Source organism: Trichoderma aggressivum, assembly GCF_033847375.1.
Source record: "Trichoderma aggressivum f. europaeum strain CBS 100526 chromosome Unknown scaffold_018, whole genome shotgun sequence".
NCBI lineage: Eukaryota > Fungi > Ascomycota > Sordariomycetes > Hypocreales > Hypocreaceae > Trichoderma > Trichoderma aggressivum.
Genome location: NW_026946384.1, coordinates 541,379 through 562,078, shown reverse-complemented (window position 1 = coordinate 562,078; position 20,700 = coordinate 541,379). Strand labels below are relative to the sequence as shown.

Sequence of the window (20,700 nt, the reverse complement as noted above, 5' to 3'; positions counted from 1 at the left end):
CTCTCTCGAAACAGAAACAGTGAAGATTCAAGAAGGTCGCATCACTCGCAGTTGACCTGCATCACGGTATGCGTAAACCCGCCCTTGCCGCCCTCCTTGCCCTCGACCAGGAGCGCCGTCAGGGCGCCGCCCCGGACGCAGCCCGAGTCGAGGCCAAACGTGTAGCGCTCCTGGCGGAACCCGCGCTTGGCGTCGTGGCCGTAGACGACGGTGTAGCGGTGCGACTTCTTGAGGCGCTTCTGGAAGCGGTTCCATGCGTTGGCCCACTTCTCGCCGTCGCGGCCTTCGACGGGGATGGCGACTTCGCGGTCCGTGTAGGCGTCCTTTTGGGCAATCGACTCGAGCGTCTCGCCTTGTTCTTCTTCTTCTGCTTCTTTTTCCGATTCGGTGTTGTTGTTGCTGTTGTTGTTGTTGTTGTTGTCGGTGGGAGGAGGTGATTGGGGTGCTTCGTCCGAGGTGCTGTCGTTGTTGTTGTTGTCGTTAGCTGAGGAGTCGCGCTTCGTCTCGGATTTCTTCTTCAGGTCCTTCTTGCGCATATCTTCGCGGGGGTAGATGAGGGTGCGCATGTTCATGACGGCCCAGGGATCCTGCAGCTCCGGCCGCACGCCCGGGACGAGGCCGGCGTGGGCGACGTACATGCGCAGCGGCTCGACGGCGAGGATGATGGGGAGCTCGGCCAGCCACCGGACGTGCTCCTTGCTCAGCTTGCGGCCCGTGGCAAGGAACTCGGCCTCGCCGCGGTGGGATTCGGCGTCGGCGGACGACAGGCCCTTGCTGACGCCGGTCTGGGACTCGGCCTCGGCCAGCGACAGCAGGATGCGGTCCTCGTGGTTGCCGCGCACGGCGCTGGCGTTGAGGCGCATCAGGCGCGATACGACGCCGGGCGAGTCCGGGCCCTTGTTGATCATGTCGCCCGCGGCGATGAGGTGGTCCCGGGCGCCGTCGAAGCCGACCTTGTTCAGCAGCTTCTCCAGCACGGCGTCCATGCCGTGGATGTCGCCGACAATGACGAGCCGGCGCTTGTTCTCAAACGTCGGCACGAGCTCCGAGGGTAGATTCGCCACGAGCGTGAGGCCGTCCATGCCGGGGCGGCGGAACGAGCCGTACGTCATGGACAGGTCGGCGTCGGTGAGGTGGACGTGGACGGGCTTTGGCGGGGAGGGAGAGGCCTTTGCCTTGTCGTCCTTGGCGCCGCGGACGAAGGATGCGTTGTAGAGGCGCGTGGCGCAGAGGTAGGAGCTGGTGATGAGGAAGAAGACGGCGGCAGCTATCAAGAGTCGACGATGAGTTTGGTGGGCCATGGGTGGCGAGAGGCGCTGTGGCCGGTGACGTTTTGTTGTTGTTGTTGTTGTTGTTGTTGATGATGGCGATGGTGGTGGTGGTGGCTGTTTTTGGTCCAGTGTGAAGGGGTAGTAGGACAAGTAAAAAAGGACTAGATCACCGGGATATTGAAGCCATTCAGTTGGATTCAAATTGACGAATTTTGGAATTGGAGAAAGGGTCGCGACTTGGAATCAAAGATGGGAGAGGAAGCAAGGCAAGGCAAGGGAAAATACTAGGTAATTTTAAACAGGTGAGACTACCGAGAGGAGAGCCCAGCTACGTAGGTATATTCTTTCTCCTCAGCACAGCCCAGAAGTTTGTTTCTCTTATCTGGCAGGACGCGTAACTTTTATTAGAGATGGGTAATTTAGCAGGTACTTTGTGCTGCAAGGGCCGGCGTTTACTTTATACGTGCGGACAGACAAACTGTGTCTCGTGCTGCTCTACCGCAATCTGCGACTTGTGTTTCTATGGGTGGGTTGCTGTGATGACGACAACAGCTGAAATGCCAAGGCGCTTGGATTGGAATCCCTCGGAGCTTGCATGCTTCCACTGTTTCGCTGCGGGCAGCGGCGCGTGCTGTTTTAACTAGATGCTAGGTATGGACGAATTACACGGATCCCAGTATCGGAAATTACCTATCTATAGCAAGCAGATTGATTGGTTGATATTACCAATTGGTAAAGAACAAAGGAAACACAAACTGCAGAACGACACGATCCTATAGACTCTCTCTTTCTCTTTCTCCCTTTTCTGCTTCCATCCCATTTCCTCCTTTCTTAGCTGCGTCTTAGTGATTGGGCTAGCCGTTGGGAATCACGGATACCGGCAACGCTCGACACGTGAGACGGCGGTTGGGGAAACGCCGATCCGACGGGAGGCATTGCGTGGATTGCGGCAGTTGGTTTGCAAGGAGAGATGCATATTGATTGCATAGGTAAATAAAGGACGGGAGGTTTGCATGTGAGATGGGACAAGAGGGGTAGATGTAGATGCTGCGGCCTGTTGTTGAAAGAGTGATGGTTATAAATTTGAAACGAGTCTTTGAGATTCCTCCATAATATACAGTTCATTTCATCACCAAGGCCTCCATCATCCTGTTCGGGGACCATGTAGCAGCATATATATACACACAGACTCTATCAAAGATACAGAGATTGCCCACCTCCTTTCCCTCTATCCGTGTGTTCCCCAATTGATCAATCCCCCATATCGCAAGCATCAGAGATGAGTTGCTCCCAGTTCAACGCCGAAAACGCCATACCATGCACCATAATTCGCTTCACTCTTTCGTTCCCCCTCCTCTGTCTTTCTGTTCCCTCGTTTTTTAATTCCTTTCCTCATTCAAACCTCGTCCGTCTCTTTATTTCCCGCTCTGCGCCAGCCTCTGCTGCTCCAGCCGGTACTTTTCATTCTCGGCCTCCCTCCAATCCTGCGGAATCGGCTCATTGCCGTCCGTCTCCTTGACGCCGCCTCCAAACGCAGACTTGCCCGCGTACAGCTGGTATCCCTTGCCCTGCTCCGAAGCCTCCACCGACCGATACGTCACGGGCATGTTCCCTCGGAAGCGCTTCCGCATGTCGACCAGGCCGCGCTTGCACTCGCCGTAGCCCTTCTTGAGCTGCTGGCACTTGGTCGGGAGGGTCGACGACAGGGGCTCGCGGAGGCAGTCGGAGGCCTTGTTGCGGTAGATCATGACGCAGTCGGATTCCTGGAGGCACTGCGCGAGGGCATCGCCTGTGTGTATTTATCAGCGGGTTGTGCTTTGGCATGGGTTGAGGCTGGCTGGCGGTAGGGAGGGAGACATACGGAGTTCCTGGCACGAGTTGGGCATGTTGGCGATATGCGCGCAGTGTATAGATGCAGATTCTTGGGTGTTGTCTTTGTGGATCTTTGAGCGAGGCTGCCTCTTCTAAAAAAGTCGTTCGATGAAGCTTCAAAAGGCTGTCCGTGGGGTTGAAGTTTGATTGGTGGGTTGTGGGCTGCAGCTACTAAGCATCGATTGACTTTGGCGCCCCCCACAGCTGAGTTTGGGATGCCCGTGATAATATTGATGGCTAACCCCCAGGTTTTAGTGTTTTCTCTTCCATTTTACGATGGTTTTTACGATTTGGCAAAGGCTGTATCATACGTGATACGCAGTGGATACTATGTCTATCTTGAATGTGGTAGGCCTAAAGGTTACATGGCGTGCATCTCATATCAATCAACTGCCGAATACATCATGCCCCATACTCCCACATTAAACCATAAGGCAACTCAAACGTCATAAGCTGCATCCGCCACAATTCCTTTATCCGGTCCTAATCCAACACTAAACTTGCCAACTCACTCTTCCACGTTACATCCAAGCAAAACCGAGCCAATCATCCCCATTTCCGACCTCGTACAGCCTCTCTGGTTGGCCCAATCCTTTCACCACCTTCTTCCCCCAGCTTTCTCCAGGGTAAGGCCATCGAAAAGGGCCCACCTGACCCTTTGGGAGATTTACATGTGACATCACTTTGGCGGCGATCCCCTAGATTTACTAGATCCTGCCGCAACTTTCTTCCCAGATTCCTAATTTCGCTTCCTCAATTTTTTTTCTCTTTTCTTTTCGACTCGCGTTGCCTTGCTAGCACGAGGTGATAATGGAACGATCCTCATAGCACAACTGGAACTAAGCGAGGCCCCGTTCTCTCCTCACAATGCCTCTCCCATTTATCGGTAGGCTGCATGCGTATGTATCGTCTCTTACCTACTAGGTAGACGTCTGCAAAGGTTATCGCCGTTTACTCATCATGGCCGTGTACAGCACCGAATACATTTCAATCGTCGTTTCCTTCTTCCTCGTCGGCCTCGAAGCGATCATTCGAGTCCTGACACTGGCATTGCGTTAGTACCAACCAGCCTTCCAACGGCGGCGACAACTTGCTTACCCCTTTACATCTAGCCTCGTTCCTGGTCACCTTCTTCTACCGAGCTTCGCGACGATTGTTCAACGTATTTTCCTCTCCGGCGCAGAAGAAAGCGGAGAGCAAGAAGAAATGTTGGTTCTCCCATGTCCGATGAAACCCTCGGCGTGTGCCTTTCCTCCTTTACATATTCTTGACTGACACTTCTCTCAGCCGTTTCCACCTCCGTGCGCGATGCGTCCGATTTCGTTGAAATGTGCCAGCTGTGGGGGTACGAAGCCGAAGAACACATAGTTCAGACAAAGGATGGGTATCTGCTGGGGTTGCATCGTCTGCAGTGGCGAAGAGGAGAGGAGGGCCAGAGAGTCAACTGCGGCCGAAACAGCGCCAAGAAGCGCGTTGCTTACCTGCACCACGGCCTACTGATGAATTCTGAAGTCTGGGTTTGTCTGACGGATGAGCAGAGATGCTTGCCATTTGAGCTTGTAGAAAGAGGCTTTGACGTCTGGGTAAGTCGGTATTCGTGTCCTGTTTTATGGCGGCGATAGCCCCTTTGCTAATGACCCATCAAGTTTGGAAACAACCGTGGTAATAAATACTCCAAGAAATCCATCCACAGCTCGCCTACCTCGGTCGAGTTTTGGGACTTTTCCATTGATGAATTTGCCTTTCACGATATTCCAAATAGCATCGAGTACATCCTCGAAACGACCGGACAGGAGAGCCTCTCATACATTGGCTTTTCGCAAGGAACTGCTCAGGCATTCGCCGCTCTGGCCATCCATCCCAAGCTGAACCAGCAAGTCAACGTCTTTATTGCTCTCGCCCCTGCCATGGCACCCGCCGGACTGTCAAACGGCGTCGTCGATTCCCTGGTCAAGGCCTCACCATCGGTCCTCTATCTCATGTTTGGCAGACGCTCCATCCTCAGCTCCGCCACCATGTGGGAGACACTCCTGTACCCGCCCTTGTTCTGCCGCCTCATCGACATGGGCCTGTCGTTCCTCTTTGGATGGCGCGCTAAGAACATCTCCACGAGTCAGAAACTGGCCGCCTACCCTCACCTGTACTCCTTCACGAGCACAAAGAGCGTCGTCCACTGGTTCCAGATCATCCGCAACAAGTGCTTCCAGATGTACGACGACGACGTCTACCAGCCCATGAGCCTGGCTTCGTCGAGCAAATACTCAAAGGTCGCAAAGTATCCCACCCGCAACATCAAGACCCCCGTCGTTCTCGTCTACGGAGGCAGCGACTCCCTCGTCGACATCAAGTCCATGCTCAAGGAACTCCCGCGCCAGACCGTCGCCACCGAGATCCCGCACTATGAACACCTCGACTTCCTGTGGGCGCGCGACGTCGACAGCCAAGTCTTCCAGCACGTCTTCGACGCCCTCAACAGCTTCACCGACGCGGAGCACACCGAGGAGGAGTACGACAGATATCACATGGTCCGCCACGAGAGCCTCACCGGCTCCGCATACACGCTCGCCCATCCGCACAGGGGCAGCGAAAGCGACACCTCCATCATCGCGTCCTCCTCAGGCGAAGAAGCCAAAAATCTGCGCCATCGCGCCCGAGAACAACACGTGCAGATCGTCTCAGACAAGGACGCCTCAAAGAAGACTGAGGAAGCCCAGCAGCCTGTCGAGAAGCTAAAAGGCGTCGGTGTCCGTAGAGGAAGTGGCCTTGCCAATAATGGCGACGTCGTCGATGGCGTACGGGATGAATAAGCGCCCGTTTTCTACAAGTTCGCTGAAACATCATTTAAATGGCGTCCTTTTTTCTTCTTCTTTGATATACCTATTCGTCTCCAATGATTTCGCACTTGGGTTGGGTTTGGTGTCGATCGTCTGGGCGTACCTTTTGATGGGGGATTGAATTCCACTTCTGTCTATAGCCGTGTCACTTGAAAATATATACCTCTAGTAATAAATACCAAAGCAATCTTCTTCATCCATACACTTCACAAGGCAGGAAAGGCACACAGGATCAGATGAAAACAAACACGCTGTCAATTCAAATACTACTGATTCGATGACCTGCTCAACAGCAGCGCCGTGACCATTCATAAAATGGAGACTCCAGTCGCTTGTATAGCAGAGAGTCATCAATATGATAAACCATTCGTGTCCCAACTCTTTCTCGTTCGTGCCACGCTCCACGGCTCGAATCTTTCTAAGTAATGAGGAGATGCCTCATACAAGGGGCTAATTGACCAGAAAAGAAGAAAAGAAAAAAAAATAGTAGAAGAGGTATATCGACACGATCAAAGACATGTCTGTTCTAAACAACATGCACTGGCTGAATGCAGCAGACAGGTATCCATGTCAAGCAAAGACGCAAAACATCAAGCCCAATGGTTGGTTTCCCAGGGGCTGAGGCATTGGATGCAACTCCGATTCCGACGCCAGCTAATGTTGTGAAATGGATATGATGGCTTAAATCTCTTACGCAAGACGAATGTGAAGAACGGTTAGAGTTACGCACCAGGGGGGGCTTAGGGGGGAGGGGGGCAAATGGGATAGGGTTCATGACAATGTCACGTCAAATCGTAACGCCGCCCAGAGGGAGAATCTTGCTCCTGTCTCCGAGGAATTGGGCTCGGTAGTCAATAATGCCCTGGCTGATGGTTTGAAAATCCTTGACCTTGCGGTTGCGAAAGTCCGTCAAGAGATGACGCAGCCCGTTGATATACTCGTGTTTCTTCTGCTCCTCAAAGTCGCCGTGAGCGCCGAGCTGGAGGAGGATTTGGTCATCTAATCATCGTTTTTTATGTCAGTGTTCTCTATACAACAGCTGAAAAGAGCCTTGAGATATACATACCCGGAGCTTGCATGCTCTCGAAATGTTGATAGTGGCACTCTTTGCCCCTCGGGCAGTTGCTGTTGGCCAGCTCATCAGGGCACATCTCCTGCTTCACGTCTATTTTATTGCTGTATGTTAAAGAGCGAAGACCGCCAGCGACGGATCGGGAATACTCTGGATGGAAGCGATATGCGCGAAAGTATCGAAGGGGCGATTCATACGGTACAAAAGTGGTCTGGAGGGTATTAGAGGCTGGGGCTGGGGCCGGAGCCGTCAGTGCCTCACTTACTTGGTCAACCTGATTAGCAATTAGATATAATGATCGGCCTTTCGCGTGCAGGGCAACGTCTACTTCTCTTCCACTCTCAGAAGCTGTATTCCGTTGAACGGTCGAAATCTGTTGCGTGGCAATAGCATCTGTCGTATTATCTTGACTTTGAAAGTCATTGGGGCTCGTTTCGGAGATTGAAACTAGATCAGCCGGTGCGGGGCTAAAAGGGGTTGACGCTCGTGAAAGATTCCCTGAGGAGCCAGACAATTCGACATCTGGAGGCTCGTAGTCGTCAGATCCGTCTTCAGAGTCTGCATTATCGAAATCGCCACTTTCCGACATGGCCATGTCCTGCGCTTCATCTACTGCTGCTGTAATGTTGCTGTCGTGTGTCGATATGGCGCTTTCAACAGCCTCTTGCTTGGCGTCCTCGGCGACTACAGCTGTAGCGGTGACGGCTTGGGAAGCAGTCGGTAGATTTTGCCCAGCCTGAGCTATCATGAGCATACCGGGCTGTTGCTCCTCCCGCGATTTCTCGGTTTGATGTACGGGAGCCTCTCGGCCATATTGAGAAGCATCATTGCTTTGAGGAGATGTGCTTGCAATGTCCATGGCGTCTGTTAGCGGAGAAGATGGACTTGGTGGTTTAGAAGGAGTCTGAGCTTCATCTGACAAGGAGATTAGTATTGAGAGCAAGATCAATATCGTATTGTAGCGTGAATATTAGGGCTTACCTTGCCGCTCTTGCGTTTGCTCACTGTCCGACTCATTGTCAACATCCTCCTTTAATTTCTCTTCTTCCTCTAGGCTTCGTTCAATTTCGCGTTGAATGTTTGCCATTTGGGCCTGTAACAGTTGCAGCTTTAGCTGTTGCTCTCGACGGCGAGCTTCAATAGCGGGAAGACGCTCGCTTGCCGCACGCGATCGACTACGTCGTCGTTCGTTTACACTCAGGGGGCTCGAATCTAATAACTGATGCGGCACCTTGGGGGAAGGTCCCGATACTGAGGGTGTCGAATGAGAAAGCTCTCTAGGTTCAATAGATAAGGATACAGGTATAGTCGTATCCTTGTTGGCAATGGCTGCCTCAAAACTGCTATTGAGAGAATCATCATTCAATGTTGGTAGAGCCGGTGAATCTGGTTGCGATTGCTTTGCCTTCTTACGGGCCTCAGCCTCTGCAATCCTTCTTTTCATGGCCTCAATCTTCTTGGTCATGCTGTCCAGGTTCTGTCTTGCATGATTGTCACTGCCACTGCTAGGCGGTGTTGTCAGTGGGCTCGAATATTGCTGGTTGCCTGCAGCTGATGGGATGTTGCGCAGAGACATAGAAGTCTTCAGATTTGGCCTCGTAGTTAGCGATACCACCTTTTGCTCAGGAGAGTCAATATCCATTTCGGCATCATCTTCATCGTCGCTGACATCAATGAGGAATGGACGAGATCTTCTGGTCTGCCCAAAAGGACGTTTAAATGGCCTCGGGTTAGAATCCATCACGCTTGTAGAAGCCGGGCGTTCTAAATTCGATACTTGTGCAAAGTGCGCGGGCTGTGGCGTAGAGGACAGAAAAAGTCCAGGAATGGAAAGGGAAAACTGCCCATTGGGGCTTTCGCTCTGGCCAGGCGTATGCTCCTGCGAGGCAGATCGGATGCGGTTGGTGGACGTATCGAAGGAAGCTGTGGCCGTGGCCATAGAGCCATCAGCATTGTCCTTTGCTTGGTGGGTTTGAGGGAGCACGTCTTGATGAGGACGCTTTTGTCCTCGCGCCTCAAGCTCACGAGCTTTCCGCAGAGCCTCCATCTTCGAATATAAAAGCTTTGATTTCTCAGACTGTGATTTTGCCGAGCCTTGCTGTCTTGGAACTGGCGTATGCGAAGAGGGCGTTGTAGCTGGTACTATGACCGGTGCACGAGCAGGAATTGGAGCCGAGGTCGATGAGGTGCTTGGCTTTGAGCTTTTCGCAGCTAGGAGCCGCGCAATGCGATCCTTGCGCTCCTCTGACTTGTCTTTCACCGGCGCGCTGGCAGGCTTCCCTCCAGTGTCGGATTCTCGTTGGTTGCTACCGGTGGGTAGAGTCTCGTTTTTTGTTCCTGTCGTTGCCCTTTTTTCATGGCTAGGATCGGTAGCCGTGATATTACCTGGCGAAGCCGTAGCAAATCCTAGCTCCTCAAAGAGGCCACCCAATAGCGACTCGTCGATTCCCTCATCAATGTAATTTTGATATCGTACGTTTAATGGCCAAAGCCGCAAGATGGCATCTTGAGCTTGTTTTCGTGCCGCCGCAACGTTCTTGACAGGTGATGAGTTGGCTGCGGTATGGTTCGGTTCGTTTACTTTAGGAGACAACTGCGATGCTTTTGCAGGGGCAGTACTGGTCGAGTGTGATTCTAATGTTGAATATTAGTCGCCGAATTGATTCTGCAATGCTTGGTATTGGTTATGCTCACCATCAGGAGAATCAGCCATGGCTTGATGGTCGATTTCCTGGGGGGACAGGTACGGGGAATATGAACCTGATCGATCTCGACCTAATGCTTCGTTAGCAAGCTTGGGAGAAACATTTGTTAAGACGAAGTAGGCAATAACATACCAGCAGAAAATGCGGCTGACGGGTCAACAGCGACTCTTCTGACATGCGCAATACCGTACTCAGCTGAGTAACCTCCATTTCCGTGCTGATATGACACGTCGGCGACAACCTCAGCGTCTCTTGGCTCATAGGCGTCCTCGACTTCACCTTCACTGACCTCACCTTCCTCACTCATATCGGCCTGCCGCGAAGGGCCATTTCCTTCAGTAGCAGGGGGCGCCTGGCCGAACGAATGTGGCTGGCCTGCCCAGGAAGCTGGCCACTGTGCCGCATTTTGCGAAAAATTCAGGCCTAATCCGGGAATCACGTTGTGCTGATTATACGAGTCTCTGGGGGCCGGTTGGCCATGTGCAATGTTTTGCACTGCGCCATTTGGATAACTGTGAGTCGAGGCCGGGTAAGAGGGATATGGCTGGTGCGCATATTGAGTCTGTGGATGGTAGCCATGTAATGGGTCGTACCCATAACCTGATTGAGCCATCGTTGATAAGCTCAATGAGTAGCAAAGCGACGTTGCTAGGGGGGAGAAAGTGTTGGAGCTAATTGTGAGCGCATGCGCGGGGGTTGCTGATAGCTTGTAGAGACCCTTGGTTGGGGTTGCTTTGGAAGTCGATATCGATATCGAGGTCGAGGTCGAGGCAACAAACGATTCATCCAGGCAGGAGGAACCAAGCGACACCGGAAGCGGAGACGCCTGACCAGGACGGAAGAAAAAAAAAACCCAGAGCCAAATTATTCCCGACTATCGAAACGGATGGGAAAAGCCTGGCGCATTAGACTAGATATCTTTTTGCAGAGCGCGAATGAGGGAGTATTGACGCGATGATTGCCAGCCTTGTGGGATGAAAAAGGTTAATTTCGTTTGCCTGAGCAAAAGAGATCAGCTAGATGTGGAGGAAACCGTGCTATTCTGTCCTGGGACTAGTTCGTTGATAACCGTTGTTATCGCGATTGCTCGAGTCACGTGCAGCGCCTCTGTTTACTTCCGCGGGGTCTCGCCCCAGCAACCAGGTGCTGTAAGCTGCATGGATGTATACATTTACGGAGCTCCCCCAGTTGTCACCGCACCTCATTGTTGATTGTGTTTCTATACTCGTTTCCGATGCTTTAATTTTGGCCAAAGTGCCTGTGCATCTTTCTTGTACTATCTTTTTTCTCTTTTCTATTCAACTAGCAACGCCTCGTTCTCTCTCTAAGTTTCCATTGTGCCGCCTCCTATCCAGCGACCGAAAGTTACGTTACGGGCCAACATCAACGCCACTGCTTTGCAGCATATCGGTATGAGTTGGTCTTGAAACTTTGGTCGATAATCAACAATGTCTTTCACACCTAATGGGTCGGGGCCGCGGCGGAGCAATCCGTTTGCGAGAAACACCTCTCCCTCACAAGCAATGCCCTCCTCTAGGCCAAAGTCTGTTCTCTTCGCCTCGCCCACGATCTCTCCCAGCGTGTCGACACCGCCACCTACAGCTTCTACGGCCTCCACAGCTTCGGTTGCGCGGCCTCGAGCCAGCAGCTCCTTTGGTACAGCCATTGTCCCAGCTGGCATAGTATCAAGACACAGTCGAACCGACTCAAGGGCTGGGACGAGCTCAAACACAAACACCTTTGCCCCCTCCTTCATCAAGGAAGAAGAGGACCTGAGGCAGGCCCAGGATGCTGTCAAAAGCATTGAGGGCGAGAACGACTTTTCTGGCAAGCGATATGTCTGGCTTAAGGACCCTCAGGAAGCTTTCGTGAAAGGTTGGGTCATTGAGGAATTAGAGGATAACAAAATCTTGGTGCAGACTGATAATGGAGCTGTAAGTTATCTCTCCAGCATGTGCATGCGTAATTTTGCTAACGAAGGTATATAGCAACGCGAAGTTGATGCTGAGAGTGTTGATAAAGTGAACCCCGCCAAATTCGACAAGGCAAACGATATGGCCGAGTTGACCCATTTGAATGAGGCGTCGGTCGTTCACAACCTGCACACGCGATACCAATCAGACCTCATCTACACTTATTCAGGCCTCTTTCTTGTTACCGTCAATCCATACTGCCCCTTGCCGATTTATTCCAACGATTATGTCAACATGTATAAAGGTCGCAGCCGAGACGATACGAAGCCTCACATCTTTGCCATGGCTGATGAGGCGTTCCGCAATCTGGTCGAAGAAGGTTATAATCAGAGTATTCTAGTCACTGGCGAATCTGGTGCGGGAAAGACAGAAAACACCAAAAAAGTTATTCAGTATTTGGCGGCAGTTGCACAATCCGAGTCTCCGATCAAAAATCAATCCCAGCACACAAACCTCTCGGAGCAAATTCTCCGCGCCAACCCTATTCTAGAGGCGTTTGGAAATGCTCAGACTGTGAGAAACAACAACTCGTCACGATTTGGTAAATTTATCCGAATCGAGTTCAGTCGAGACGGCGCTATTACTGGAGCGTTTATCGACTGGTATCTCCTTGAAAAGTCCAGAGTCGTGAGGGTGAATGCGCAGGAGAGAAATTATCACATTTTTTATCAAATTCTGAAGGGAGCAGATCCCAAACTTAGAAGAGATCTGCTTTTGGATGGACTGGATATCGGTGATTTTGCCTACACTCGCAACGGACACGATAGCGTGGCTGGAGTGTCCGACCAAGAGGAGTGGAATGCGCTTCTGGAAGCCTTTGAAGTTATCGGCTTCTCTAATCAAGATCAACTGTCAATTCTTAGCACCATCGCCGCGGTACTGCACCTGGGAAACATTGATGTTATCAAGGAGAGCCGGAGTGCAGACCAGGCTAGACTGGCTTCGGATGCCAAATTACAAGCTGCAAAGGTTTGCAAGCTGCTTGGTGTGCCACTCGACCCGTTCCTCCAAGGCCTGTTACACCCCAAGGTGAAGGCTGGACGCGAATGGGTTGAGAAGGTTCAGACTCCCGAGCAGGTTCGACTCAGCTTGGACGCTCTCGCAAAGGGTATATATGAGCGAGGATTTAGTGACCTTGTAGCTCGAATCAATCGCCAACTCGACCGTACTGGCATGGGTTTAGAAGACTCTAGATTCATCGGTGTTCTTGATATTGCTGGTTTCGAAATCTTTGAAAAGAACAGCTTTGAGCAACTGCTTATCAACTATTCCAACGAAAAGCTCCAGCAATTTTTCAACCATCACATGTTTGTCCTTGAACAAGAGGAGTATGCCCGCGAGCAAATCGAGTGGCAATTCATTGATTTTGGTCGGGATTTACAACCAACTATCGATTTGATTGAGCTGCCAAATCCAATAGGAATTTTCTCTTGCCTGGACGAAGACTGCGTCATGCCCAAAGCCACCGATAAGTCTTTCACGGAGAAGCTGAACTCTTTATGGGACAAGAAGTCTACAAAATACCGCCCCTCTCGGCTAGGCCAGGGCTTCATCCTCACTCACTACGCTGCTGAAGTCGAGTACTCCACCGAGGACTGGCTCGAAAAGAATAAAGATCCTCTAAACAACAACATTACGCGCTTGTTGGCAGCTTCGACTGATCAGCACATTGCAAATCTTTTTGTAGACTGTGCCGATTCCGATGATGATCACGGCGGACGGAGGAGCCGCGTCAAAAAGGGCCTATTCCGAACGGTGGCCCAGAGGCACAAAGAACAGCTTCACAACTTGATGTCTCAGCTTCAGTCTACACACCCTCACTTCGTTCGTTGTATACTGCCCAACTACAAAAAGCGACCGAAGCTGTTTGACAAATTACTGGTTTTGGACCAGCTCCGATGTAACGGTGTGTTGGAAGGTATTCGAATTGCCCGAACCGGCTTTCCCAATCGATTGCCCTTTACCGAATTCCGCCAGCGATACGAAGTGCTTTGTCCTGATGTACCAAAGGGCCATCCAGATGGCCAAGTTGTGGCCTCTCTTATGCTTGAGAGGCTCGGTCTTGACAAGACCATGTACCGTGTTGGTCTCACAAAAGTCTTCTTCCGAGCCGGCCTTTTAGCAGAATTGGAAGAGCAGCGCGATGCTCTCATTACTCAGATTATGGCTCGATTTCAATCGGTAGCTAGGGGATATATTCGCCGCCGCGCAGCCCATAAACGGCTTTTCCGTACTGAAGCAACCCGAATTATCCAGAGGAACTTCCAGGTATATCTCGATCTCGTTGGAAACCCATGGTGGCAGCTCATTGTAAAGATGAGGCCTCTCCTCGGCGCCACTAGAACTGCAGCCGAAGTGAAGAAGCGAGATGCCATGATCAAAGACCTAAGTGAGAAGATGCGTCTTGAGCTAGAGAGCCGCCAGAAACTGGAGGACGAAAGGAGGAATTGCCAAGCTGAGATTGCTCGCATCCAGAAAACTCTGGAGAGCGAACGCGCCCTTGCTTTGGACAAGGAAGAGATTTTCATGCGACTTCAAGATCGCGAGGATGAATTGGAAGAGAAGTTAGCAGGCGCACTCGAAGATCAAGAAAGACTAGAAGACCAGCTGGACAACCTGATGGAGGCAAAGAACCGAGCAGAGCAGGAAGTTGAGAAATATCGTGCGCAACTTGAACAGGCGGCTTCCCTCATCTCTAGGCTCGAAGAGGAAAAGACACGCTTGTCAGCCAAAGCAGCGGAGCTCGAGGCGGCCATCAACGATCTATCTCGGAGACAATCTGAGCATACTGACAAAGAGACTGCTATGGAAGGTGAAATCAAGATGCTCCAAAGTCAACTGGCTCTCAAAGATCGAAAAGCCAAGGATTTGGAGGATAAATTGCTCAAGCTGGACCAAGATCTCGAAGTCAAGCTGTTCACTGCGCAAAAAGATCTCGACGCTGCCAAAGTGCGAGAGGTTCGCCTGACTCGAGAGAACCAAGAAGTACACGAGCAACTTGCGGAGCTTTCGAAAACATCAACAGACTACGAAGACCTTGTCCGATCCAAGGAAAGCGAGCTGGCATTGCTGCGCGATGATAAACGGCAGTCGGAAGCCGAGCGCCGAAGCCTCGAAGAGCAAAAGAGGGCTCTTACGGAAGATATGGAGAAGAATGCTGCCAAATTCCGCGATGTTCAAGCTGAACTTGTGGCGCTGAGGTCCAAGCAAGTACAGCTAGAACGCGAGGCACAGGATGCCAAAGTTTTGCTTGAAACTCGGCTGTCTGAGGACGCGCAGGCTGAGAAGAACCGTAAAGTTCTTGAGTCTCAGATCAAGGATCTCCAGGACGAGCTCTATCAGACGAAAATGGAACTCAGCAGAGAACGACAGTCTCGAGATGACGTCCTACTGCTCGGAGAGCACAAGTACCAGGCGCTCAAGGATGAGTTTGATCGCCTGAATGACGCAAAGATCATCATCGAGAAGGAAATGTATGTCCAGCAAGATACCTTGAGGCGAACCATGGAGGCGCGAACCTTGGTCGAAAAAGAGCGGGACGAGGCCAGAGACGAGATTCGAAAGCTTCGCGTGGCCAAAACAGAAGCGGAAGAGGCTCGTTTACAGGCCGAGATGGCTGGTGAACGCCAAGCTTCGAAGGCGGCACGCGAAAGAGAAGCCAGCCTTCGAAAAGACCTCGAAGCCGCCCAAGAGCGTCTCCAATGGTTCGAAGAGGAATGCAACAAGCTGAATCGCCAAGTTGAGGAGCTCAACAAGCTCATCCTCACGTCCGGAGAATTTGGGTTGAAAAATGATCAGGCAAAGGAGAGAATGGAACGTGAGCTCAACACAGTAAAGAGTCGGCTTGCGGCGTCAGAAAACGACAACAAAACTTTACTCAACAAGCTGCAGCAGAAGGGCCTCGAAATTGCTAGATCCAGCTCTCGCGCAACAGAGGCCTCTCGGAGCCAGCTTCTGTCCCTTCGTGGAGAAAAGACGAAGCTAGAAGACCAAAACGCAAAACTGAACAAACAATTAGGCGATGCTCAGCTCAACGTTGCAACTTTGGAGAAGAAGCTAGAGAAGCTTCACCTCAACCTAGAAGATCTTAATCACGAGGTTGCGAGGGAGGCGAAAGCTAGTAGGAATGCGGAGAAGGCCTCTTCCAACTTTACCGTCCAGCTGGCGGAAGCGAATCGACTGGTGGAGTCGGAGCGACAACTGCGAAACCAAACACAGTCTACAGTACGCACGTTGCAAGCATCCATAGACTCACGAGATAAGGAGCTGGAAGATATGAGATCTCAGATGCTCAAGGCACTCAAAATGGTTGACCCCGAGGTCCAAGTCCCCCAGACGAATTCCAGTAACGAGAAGGCTTTGCTCAAGAACTTTGACCTCGTCCGTATGGTTGAGGAACTACAGCAGAAACTGCGAGTCCAAAGCGTAGCCAGGACGAATGCGGAAAGCCAGTTGAATGAGATGAGGGCATTGAGAAATGAGAGCCCAAGCCGACCAGGACTTGGAGAGTTGCATCCAAACGAGGCGCCTTTCCAAGGGTCTCCCGGGGTGAAGAAGTCTGGCAAGGCCGGCCTGCATTCCAATTCAAATGGCGTGGGGGCTGGCCGGCGCTTCCATGATGCCAATTCCCAGGATCTTTCTCAGTCTGAGAAAGGCTTTGGCGCATCTGATATCAGGAATGGGTTCGAACTAAAAGCAGAAATCGAGGACCTCCAGAGTCAGCTGCAGCTTGCTCAGATGCAGAACCGAAAACTCCAGAGCCAACTTGATCGGAACTCAGGATCTGATGATGCATACGAAGACGAAGCATCAATCCTGCGAGTACAGAAGCTTGAAAAGGCCAACAATCGCCTTCATGACATGTTGGACGATTCGACTAAGAAAGTGGCTGCTTTGGAGAAGAGCATGCGAGCTGGTGAGCTCTCTCTGCGGGATATCCAAACACGCTCTCATGAGGAGCTTTTGGATATCTTCAATAGCCAAGAAGAAGCACGCAGATCCCTTTTGCATAGCCACAAGGATGCTGTGGCTGAACTCACCGAAGTGAAGGCTCATTTCGACAAGATGCGTCATGATCGGGCGAAACTGGAAGTCGAGCTCCGAGATTCACAATCTGACCTTCAGGAGATGACTGCCGCACGCGAGCAGGAGGCCCAAAGCCGAAGTCAGTTATTGCAAGACTTCACCGACCTCCAGATCAGACTCGATGCAGAGACGTCCAGGCTTGCCGACGTATCCTCCAGCCTAGAGATGTACAGGGGCCGAGCGGATGAGTACTTTAGCAAGCTTGAGCAGGCCGAAATCGCTGTTTTGAAAGCGACGAGAGCAGAGCAGTTTGCCAAGTCGCAGGCCAAGGAGGCAGAAGAAACTTACATTGAAGTCATGTCTGAGAGGCAAAGGATGGATGCTTTGATTGAAGATTTGCAAGGCCAAAACCATCGCCTCGAGGGCAGGGTGGAAGACCTGTCAACCGACTTGGACGCTGCAACGCAAGCCAGAAGGCGGCTTCAACACGAGCTGGAAGACTACCGTAATCAACGGGCCATGGAGATTGAGGACAAGGAGTCGAGCATGGAGCAAACTCGCAAGAAGTATCAAACCGAGTTTGCTACCCTGGCCAAGGAGCTCGACCTTGCTCGAGAAGAGAAGCTGTTCAAGCAAGCGGAGATTACTAGGCTTCGGGAAGAACTTGATGAGCTTAGGTCGAAGTGGGATGACGAGGTGCTAAACAGCTCAACATGGTCCAAGGAAAAGGCTCGACTGGAATCTACATTGGTCGACGTGGCCTCGTCGCGTGATGAGGCAGTCAGCGCGCATAACGAGGCTCAAAGCAAGATCGTTTCGCTGTTGTCGCAGGTGAGGACTCTTCGATCGAGCGTGGACGAAATCACCACCGAGCGCGACCTCCTTATCCGGGAGAAGAAGGGCGTCGAAGCTCGTCTCGAAGAAGCCAAGGCAGGTTACGATGAGCTTGTCAAGGGTGGAAGTCCATCACTCCGTGACGCCGCGGGCATGGACAAGGAAATCCTAAACTTGAAGACCAGTCTTGCCCGACAAGAGGACATTGCTCTCGCCGCAGTGGAGAAGATGCGACGCGCTGAGGCACTGGCCATTGAGATTCAGAAGGACGTGGCAGCTGAACGCGAGAATGCTGCGGGCTTACAGAAACAGAAGACGTCTCTAGAGAAGAGCTTGAGCGAGGCACAACTCAAACTGATAGACCTTGAAACTAAGGGCTATTCGAGTGGCAGCCAGGACATTAAGTTTTTGCATAAGCGCATCCAAGAGGTAGGCTACTCCCTCCCCCCGAGAAAGATTTACGGTATGTATATACTAACTACGCGCCAGCTTGAATCGCAATTGGACAGCCATGAAGAAGAAAAGAACAAGTCTCAGCGCTCTGTTCGAAACGTGGATCGTAACGTGAAGGATCTACAGACGCAGATTGAGCGTAAGGATAAGCAAAACCTTCAGCTTACTGATGACGTGAACCGCATGCGCGACAGGGTCGACAAGCTTCTCAAGACAATCGATGAGCTGCAAGCGTCGGAGTCGACGAACCAGCTCTCAGCTCGTCGCGCCGAGCGTGAATTGCGCGAAGAGAAAGAGAAGTGTCACCGCCTGGAGCGAGAGCTGGAGGGGTGGAAGGGCCTTCGTATGGAGAAGGGCTCAGCGCCAGTGGGAAGTGTCCGGGGCCGAGGCGTCACCTGGAGAACTGGCAGTGAAGGTGAGGATTCGACACTCATTGATGTTCCCCAAAGAAACAGCAGCCTAAACAGAGCTCCTAGTATGACCAAGGGCTTTCTGTAAAGCTGCCGGAACACGAATGACGTCTGCCGAATGAAGGAGAAGGCGCGGAAACATTGATGAAGCATGGCGTTTTGCGACAGGTTTGTGGGACAGTCTTGTGTAATTGGGTATCGGGATAAGGGGGGAGGGGGAAGGGAAGGGGAGGGGAGGGGAGGGGAGGACGGTAGCAAGTCGTCATCAGCTGCAGGCAGGCTCTGTATCATATGGGATTGCCATTGTTCATGATTAAGGGGGGATGATGTTATGTTACATTATATAATGAGTACGATATTAGTTAATGAGAGACGGATGGAAAATATTGGCTATGCGTTTCCTAGTGAGCGTGACTGTGGACAGATAGATGGCTGACTTGAAGGGAGTAGGCGTATGACAGGTATTACATGTTGTTGTGTATGTTGCCGAGGGATGAAGGAAGTGCAACGCAAACATTTGTAGCGTCGTAATCGGGTATTTGTTACTTTTGCTGATGGCTATTTAGAGGCCTAAACCCCTGAGATGGGAGCTGTAGATTCGCAGATGTAGATGGAGATCCAGCTGGCCCTTGAACCGTGCCTCTAGAGACTCTTCAGTCCCCCTTTTCTTGTCCCCTATTTTTCGATTCTCGAAGACTACTAACTTTGCATCAAGAGTTGTTATTCATAAAAAATGACGGGCAGCGGCAGAAACTACGACCACGGCGCTAGATTCCAACGACTTGGTCGCGACCCGATGAGGACGGGGTACGTGCTCGTGTCGGAGGAGCGGGAGTCGGGGTCCGAGTATTCGGGCTCGACGTGCTGCTGCTCGAGCTGTGCGTCGAGCTGCTCTAGCTCTGAGAGCAGCGGTGAAGACGACGACGACGACGATGATGATGCGTGCCTGAGCGATTGCTCGGCGTGTTGGGCGAGGCGAGATGCGTTGTTGCGTAGGGGGAGGGCGGAGTATGTGGGAGGGGGTCGTAGGGCTGAGGAGAGAGATGTAAGCTTGTTATTGATGTTTCTGGGGCTGTTGATGAGATTTGATTGAAGTCATTGGCTGAGAGTGTGGTTTCGGATGACTGATGATGAGATTTGATGTGTATAGCTTCGGCGAGATTACCGTCATCATCATCACCGCCACGGACAGCACAGACGCGGCGAAACCCGGCAGCAAGGCAACGGCATTTCGTCTCGAAACAACACAAACACAAACAACAACAACAACAACAACACCACGGCAACGCCCGCTGCTTATCGCAGCCTCACGGAGCGCATCGTGGCCACGACCAGAAGGCTTCACCAGGAGGAAGAAAACCTCCGCCATTTTCGATCGTGGATCCGCGTGCTGGAAGACGTCCAGCGCCGGTCACAGTCACGCGTATTCCGGAGCAACAGCAACAGCAACGCTGCCACTTCTACTCATGCCGCGGTTGGCCAGGGCTCTTCTTCATCTGCGGCAGCGGCAGCTGGGAGAGTTCCGCCTCGCGCGGGTGCGGGCCAAGAGGCGCCGACGAGACGGACTCATCATGTGTACTCGTATCCGCGGGCAGCTCGCGGATACTTCATGTCCGGGGGCCGAAGCATTTCGAGTAACCGCCGAAGGAGACTGTGATATGAGTGAGGGAGTTTTTTTTTTTTTGATTGAAAATTAATTTAAAAAACAATGAGTCTTTGCATACACATGGTCTGAGGGAGTTTAGTTGGGTAGCAATGAATCAACTCGAGATAGTATCAACCTCGTATAACCCTTTGTTCCACCCCTGCCTGTATGATTTAATAACCTGCATTGATGAGACAATCGCCGGCAACTAGTGACGGATAAGAGTTGAACGATTGGTTCGTCTGGTTGACAAGGGCAAAACCGCCGAGCTCAAAGAGAGAAATTTCTGCTGGCCTTTTTATTCGTCCTTGTACGGGATGGGGATGGATGAGTGAGCACTGACAGGTACGGATGGAGTCTGGTGCTTTTTATAGATCTTTTACCCAATGAGGCAATCGCCGCAGCTAAACTAACCCACCCAGCTGGAAAGGAAGAACGAAAAAGAGAAGAAAGAGAGAAGAAGTAAAAAAAGAAAGGGTCTGGCCGGGGATTGAACCCGGGACCTCTCGCATATCAGCTGTAGGGTTTTCCCTAAGCGAGAATCATACCACTAGACCACCAGACCAATCAATCGTCTGATTGAGTGTTATGTAACGATCGATCCAA

General features: G+C 51.7%; 6 protein-coding genes across 6 annotated transcripts; 3 read left to right on the top strand and 3 right to left on the bottom strand.

Moving 5' to 3' along the window:
• Positions 1-41: 41 nt before the first annotated feature.
• On the bottom strand, positions 42-1,301 carry Triagg1_5360 (uncharacterized protein; the record flags this gene model as incomplete). The annotated part of the gene is made up of 1 exon (XM_062899866.1): positions 42-1,301. One exon carries the CDS (start codon positions 1,299-1,301, stop codon positions 42-44), a length of 1,260 nt encoding a protein of 419 aa, XP_062755834.1.
• Positions 1,302-2,686: 1,385 nt separating this feature from the next.
• Positions 2,687-3,157, bottom strand: Triagg1_5359 (uncharacterized protein; the record flags this gene model as incomplete). The annotated part of the gene is made up of 2 exons (XM_062899865.1): positions 2,687-3,060; positions 3,133-3,157. 2 exons carry the CDS (start codon positions 3,155-3,157, stop codon positions 2,687-2,689), a joined length of 399 nt encoding a protein of 132 aa, XP_062755833.1.
• Positions 3,158-4,103: 946 nt separating this feature from the next.
• On the top strand, positions 4,104-5,950 carry Triagg1_5358 (uncharacterized protein; the record flags this gene model as incomplete). The annotated part of the gene is made up of 4 exons (XM_062899863.1): positions 4,104-4,197; positions 4,256-4,351; positions 4,431-4,726; positions 4,790-5,950. The coding sequence occupies 4 exons, from the start codon at positions 4,104-4,106 to the stop codon at positions 5,948-5,950; spliced, it is 1,647 nt and encodes a 548-aa protein (XP_062755832.1).
• An 814-nt stretch (positions 5,951-6,764) lies between these two features.
• Triagg1_5357 (uncharacterized protein) lies at positions 6,765-10,367 on the bottom strand (the record flags this gene model as incomplete). Its single annotated transcript, XM_062899862.1, has 6 exons — positions 6,765-6,976; positions 7,044-7,260; positions 7,315-7,964; positions 8,031-9,683; positions 9,744-9,824; positions 9,887-10,367. 6 exons carry the CDS (start codon positions 10,365-10,367, stop codon positions 6,765-6,767), a joined length of 3,294 nt encoding a protein of 1,097 aa, XP_062755831.1.
• Positions 10,368-11,277: 910 nt separating this feature from the next.
• Triagg1_5356 (uncharacterized protein) lies at positions 11,278-18,537 on the top strand (the record flags this gene model as incomplete). The annotated part of the gene is made up of 3 exons (XM_062899861.1): positions 11,278-11,688; positions 11,743-18,015; positions 18,076-18,537. The coding sequence occupies 3 exons, from the start codon at positions 11,278-11,280 to the stop codon at positions 18,535-18,537; spliced, it is 7,146 nt and encodes a 2,381-aa protein (XP_062755830.1).
• A 645-nt stretch (positions 18,538-19,182) lies between these two features.
• On the top strand, positions 19,183-20,106 carry Triagg1_5355 (uncharacterized protein; the record flags this gene model as incomplete). The annotated part of the gene is made up of 2 exons (XM_062899860.1): positions 19,183-19,494; positions 19,600-20,106. 2 exons carry the CDS (start codon positions 19,183-19,185, stop codon positions 20,104-20,106), a joined length of 819 nt encoding a protein of 272 aa, XP_062755829.1.
• Positions 20,107-20,700: the final 594 nt, after the last annotated feature.